Source organism: Pinus tabuliformis, chromosome 9 (genome assembly GCF_031772625.1).
Source record: "Pinus tabuliformis cultivar Carrire ecotype Pingquan chromosome 9, CPIR1, whole genome shotgun sequence".
NCBI lineage: Eukaryota > Viridiplantae > Streptophyta > Pinopsida > Pinales > Pinaceae > Pinus > Pinus tabuliformis.
In genome coordinates, this window is record NC_142307.1 from 1,890,545,119 (window position 1) to 1,890,550,286 (window position 5,168).

General features: G+C 36.6%; 1 protein-coding gene across 1 annotated transcript; it reads right to left on the reverse strand.

Annotated features, from left to right (window-relative positions):
- Positions 1-345: 345 nt before the first annotated feature.
- LOC149156494 (galactinol synthase 4-like) lies at positions 346-2,284 on the reverse strand. The gene is made up of 4 exons (XM_089444287.1): positions 1,858-2,284; positions 1,430-1,750; positions 1,205-1,339; positions 346-1,091 (listed from the first exon to the last, which is right to left on the reverse strand). Exons 1-4 carry the CDS (start codon positions 2,185-2,187, stop codon positions 840-842), a joined length of 1,038 nt encoding a protein of 345 aa, XP_089300413.1. The 5' UTR covers positions 2,188-2,284; the 3' UTR covers positions 346-839.
- Between the last annotated feature and the right edge of the window lie 2,884 nt (positions 2,285-5,168).

Below are 5,168 nucleotides of genomic sequence, written 5' to 3' on the forward strand. Positions count from 1 at the left end.
TTATATAAAAAAACTGGATGTGTACCTCGCAGCGAAATTCACGTAAACGACTGTAAAAAAATCGCCATGATTAAAAACAAAACACAGGTCTCATTGTGTAAAATCACTATATTAAATCATGCTTTCTAATTTGTAATCAAAGTTTTTTCGAAAATGTATACGAAGCTGGTACCATCTCAATCTCTATTAAATCCCGGTGATCAAAGCTGCTGAAACAGTTTTGAAAGTTCGTACCATGGGTTTTATTGCAACCTATCAAAAAGCTCGTACCATATTTTTCAATGCAGTTAACATATGCTCATAGCTAAAAATCTATAGCCCTCAATACAGCAAATCCACCGGCCATAGGGGAAACTCATTATATTTAATATGGCCTCCAATCAAGAAACGTAGGTTGACTTATGGCCTTGGGTTTAGCTACACAGGTGGCGGTGACGGCCCCCCACAAAACATTTCCAAAATCAAACGTTGAACTTTGTTACGGACCAAAAATTTCTCCATTCGGACCAAACAAATAGCCCGGCGCCATCGCTAAACGTCACTTGACATGCAGTAACATAATATCGTTATGCTTCTTTACATCACTAATTAATTGATTTTACATTGAAGTCAAGTCGTGAACACTAGGGCGCACCAACTAATACAAATACCCACTTGGATATTTACAAATATTAATTGGATTAAATAGACATTTGTATATTTACAAATATTCATTGAATCAATTTACATTATCTTCATTCTCCCTAGATACACTATTATTATAAAGTATGGTCAACATCTCCGCGGGTGGATTATAATATACCCACAGTTCATACAACTTTTAGCAAATTGGAAATCACTTAAGCTGCAGGCGGAGCAGGCATCAACTTGGGGGGCGTTGGCATCGCAGAAAGAAATGAATCGTTAGCCACTTGGCGCAGATCCTTTGATTTTCCGTCCGACTCTGAAATTGGATCTGGAATCGTGTTGCATGATCCCGTGTGATCGAGAGATGGGTCATTGTATATGTCCCACCATTTGTGGACCAACATCTTTATATCTTCCCTCTCCATATTTTCTTCGTTCCCACTGAACCTCCACGGCTTCGATCCCTGCACATCCACATAACACTTCATGGTTAGAACAGTGATCTATCTCATCTTTTACATGATATTGCTTGTATCTAATGCATTTGCATAAACTTTGGCTGAAAACAGAAGCTTACAGCTGCACAATAGTGAACAACTTTGACAGTATCTAAGTCCACGTTCTGGGGATGCCGCCACATCATGGCCAGAACCAGATTGTACACCAAGGGGATGGGCTTGTATATCTTCTCCAAAAACATGTTCAAGAAATCCTACAAAACGTTTACCACAATTTAGTCAGAATCAGATCTAATGAACCGAAAATCAATGTCATCGTCTTAGAATCATTAACAGATTCAGACCTGTTCTGCGAAGGGCGTTGGCACAGTCTTCATGAGAGTTTCTAAAAGGCATTTGAAGGTCAGGTGATTGGGCTCAAACACGAACATTCCAGCGTTGAAGTATGGAGAAGGCGGCTTCCCTAATTCCATGGACCATGACACCTTCTCTGGGCACTGTTGGCAGTATCCGATCTTGTACTGCGGAGTGTGGCTCCATGTCTTCTCACAGAAGCAGTCCATAACCGCATAGAAATATCCGTCCCGCATGTCAAATAGATTGTCGATGTTGTCAAAGACCTGGATGTCTGCATCCAGATATACCATCTTGCTGTACTCTTCAAACTGCTCCACACCCAAAACAAGTTTCTCAGTAACTATGTGCACGTGTTTAGGAAAGATAGTATTGCTAAAATCTATCCATTTATCGAGAGATGCAGAAAAAAAATTACCTCCCAGATACGGTTTTTAGAGTAATTGAGGACATAGTAAGCCATTGCGAATTGCACTTGATTCTCGGGGGGATGGATGGGTTGAATCTCGCGAACAATACAACCCTGTCTTTGCAATTGCAGGCGATGATCCTCTGGAACATCGGGCAAAACAGCAACGACAAGAGGATAAGCGCTCTTCACCTTCCTCAAACCCTTTGCAAGTCCAACAACACCTTTCACGTAGTCGCCAGATCCAGCCAAGAAAGTCACGTACGCTCTACACATCTTGTTGGCTGCCGTTCCCCTTTCCCTGAAGAGCTGATCTGCAGGAGGAAATTCTGGATTCATTGTGAGAAGAAGAGAGTATGCTGAAAGTCAAGAATCTCTTGTAAAGAAGAAGGGCCAATTTGCAGAATACCAGTACACGAATGTTGTTTGTATGTTTGGGCAGGATGTCTTTATAGGCCCGGACGACTGTAAGAGATAAAGTGTGTTTAAAATAATAATATCCAATATATTGTAGCAAATAGAAAACTGACACGATATTATTCACGTGTCGATTCCTCCGGAGTCCGCGATATATGATCAATTCAACTATGTGGAGTTGGAAAAGGTAAGTCATGATCGTTGGAAGATAGATTTTAAAAGTCCATAGTGTTGAAATGGTTGGAAGGGAGGGAAAGTTCGGAACAAGTTGACAGGTAATCATCCGTGGAAGTTTGGGAGAAGCAACGGTCGGTCGAATGAGATTTTTTAGTTGGGTAAGCGAGCGCAATTGTCGTTAATTTCTAATTTTATAGAGACGAAACAGCTACCTAATCTGGATGCCGGACATCCAATTTTTTAGAGACGAAACAGCTACCTAATCTGCCTGCAGGACACAATATTCGCAAAGCATTTATTCCGCTGTCAATATTTCAGTGGACACGACCTTCCCTTTTAAACGCGTAACTAACGCGTTAACGTAACAGCTCGCCTCGGTTCTGCTCTTCTGAGTGTGAACTCAGTAGGGGACGTAAGTCAATTTGCTTGCACGCATTACAAAGCGATTAGAGTATTGTTTAACTTAGAATAGTAAAGTGTCGTGTGGGTCACCCACGTTTCTTGAGTTAGTTGACGCAACCAACGGGCAGTTTAGTCGGTGATGTTAAAAACCAGAGTTGACAAAAATGGGTTCATAATTAGGTGGGTTCCAATTTCCAATACAATATTAACGACACCTAAAGATTGAAGTATGGCATGCGGAATATTCCTCTAGGAGGGAACGTGCCACCATGGTTAACGTTTTGAATATACGCGTAATCTAATGGGGCCGAGGAGTTGCTCGGAAGATTATAAAATTCTAATTATATTCTGAGAAAATTTAGTACAGATTTTTGTAAATCTAAGTTATAGTTGTTAAACTTTAAAATTTTAGGTGTTTTAGGTGTTTTAGGCGTTTTTGATGGTGTTGAATCTATTTCTACCATAAAAACACGATTTAAACATCCTTCTACAAGATTTTGAAAAAAAAAATTACCCCGATTCTGGCCACTTTTGGCCGCCTGGGCATTTCCTCCGCTTTATTAGACGACTCCTTAAATATAAATTTAGGAACCTAAGTAGTTAATTGGATTGTAAAATTGTAATTTCAATTTTATATATAGATGTAACTTTTCATTTTTATATATAGATTTAATATTGTTTTTTCTTAAACCCTATTTTCTATTATCAATTAGAATGATATTGATAATTAGAATGATATTTACTTCTTATATAGCTAAGAAGTACCCTAGATTGCTTTAGCTTGCCAATTTGGAAACTTATCAAAGGTAGAATTTGAAGCTTTAGTAAATGTATACCAAATACCTAATGAAACATAGCTAATAAATTAACAAGAAGGCCTTATAAAATGTGTTTATGTATGACAAAAAATAAAATCCATCAAATGGCCATGAAACAAAATTATTGACCATTAACTCTAGTAGAAACAACAATGCTTTAGCAAATGTATACCAAATACCTAATGAAACATAGCCAATAAATTAACGACAAGGTCTTATAAAATGTGTTTATGTATGACAAAAAAATAAAATTCATCAAATTGTAATGAAACAAAACTATTGACCATCAACTGTAGTAAAAATAACAACTTCCATATGATCACATACCTTGTTCACAAGGAGCAAGATTGGTTGGGGGAGGAGGATCACATAAAGAAGCTTTTAATGTGTTGTAATAACAACAACGTCCATATGTTCAAATCCCCTATGCACATGGAACAAGATTGGTTAGGGTATGAGGATCACATAAGGATGCTTTCAATGTATTGTAATAGCTAGTCCAAGAGTTGGTAAAGTTAGTGAGATTCCTCCATCCTAAGGAGGAGCTCATCACCATTCTCTTCGCATTCAAACAATACTTTTCCTAATAGTTCCTTGAGACACCAATACAAATCAATAGTAAGTATAAGTTGCTACATTGTCTCTCCATTCAATTAGATATGGATGTCAACACCTTGGAATCAAACACGTCTTCACGTTAGCTACTTCTTGCTAGATGTCCTTGATTTCTTTTCTTGTTGCACCACCAAGGGCATATGACCCTTGTACCCATCTGAATCAAGCACGTCTTCACGTTAGCTACTTCTTGCTAGATGTCCTTGATTTCTTTTCTTGTTGCACCACCAAGGGCATATGAGCCTAGTACCCATCTGAAGTAGCATGTGTTTCGACACACGCTTGAGGATTGATAGGGCCATCAAAGCCCCAACACCTCGTAGTGTGGAGAGTTCTCTTTGACATGCTTGATAAAAAGATTTTATAGATTAAACATGGCTAACAAAATCTTTGATTATTTATAAAAATATATATATAATTTATTAATTATATTATTTAAGGGATAAATAATTACCATTTTAATTGCATTTTTTAAATTTTAAATTATTTTTTAATCAAACAAATAAAAAATATAGACTTGTGTGGAGAACGGTTTTATAACTTTATATATAATGTAGACTTGTGTGGAGAATGGTTTTATAACTTTATATATAATGTTGTCCCATGATATTACATTTAAAATTAAAAAAATATTTACATTAAAAAATTAAAACATAGTAATAACAAAAAGAATCAATGTTGGCCATAAATAAAATACTTTAATTTCCACTTTAATTTTACATCATTTTATATAGAAAAATAGGGTAATTGAAAGAAAAAAGAAAGGAAAAAGTTGCTTTTTAGTGTAAGGGAGATATGTAATTTATTGAGAACTTAATATGAATTGAGAGATGACATGTAAAAATACTATTATTAATATTATATGATGTGTAATTTATTTATCTTCCACTC

What these genes read in the sequence shown, in the direction of transcription:
- LOC149156494 (XM_089444287.1), bottom strand. Translation starts at nt 2,187, where the DNA reads ATGAATCCAGAATTTCCTCCTGCAGATCAGCTCTTCAGGGAAAGGGGA. An exon ending in CTAAAAACCGTATCTGGGAG is followed by an intron (nt 1,751 to 1,857) that starts GTAATTTTTTTT and finishes GGTGTGGAGCAG; the next exon opens with TTTGAAGAGTACAGCAAGAT. An exon ending in TTGTTCACTATTGTGCAGCT is followed by an intron (nt 1,092 to 1,204) that starts GTAAGCTTCTGT and finishes GTGGATGTGCAG; the next exon opens with GGATCGAAGCCGTGGAGGTT.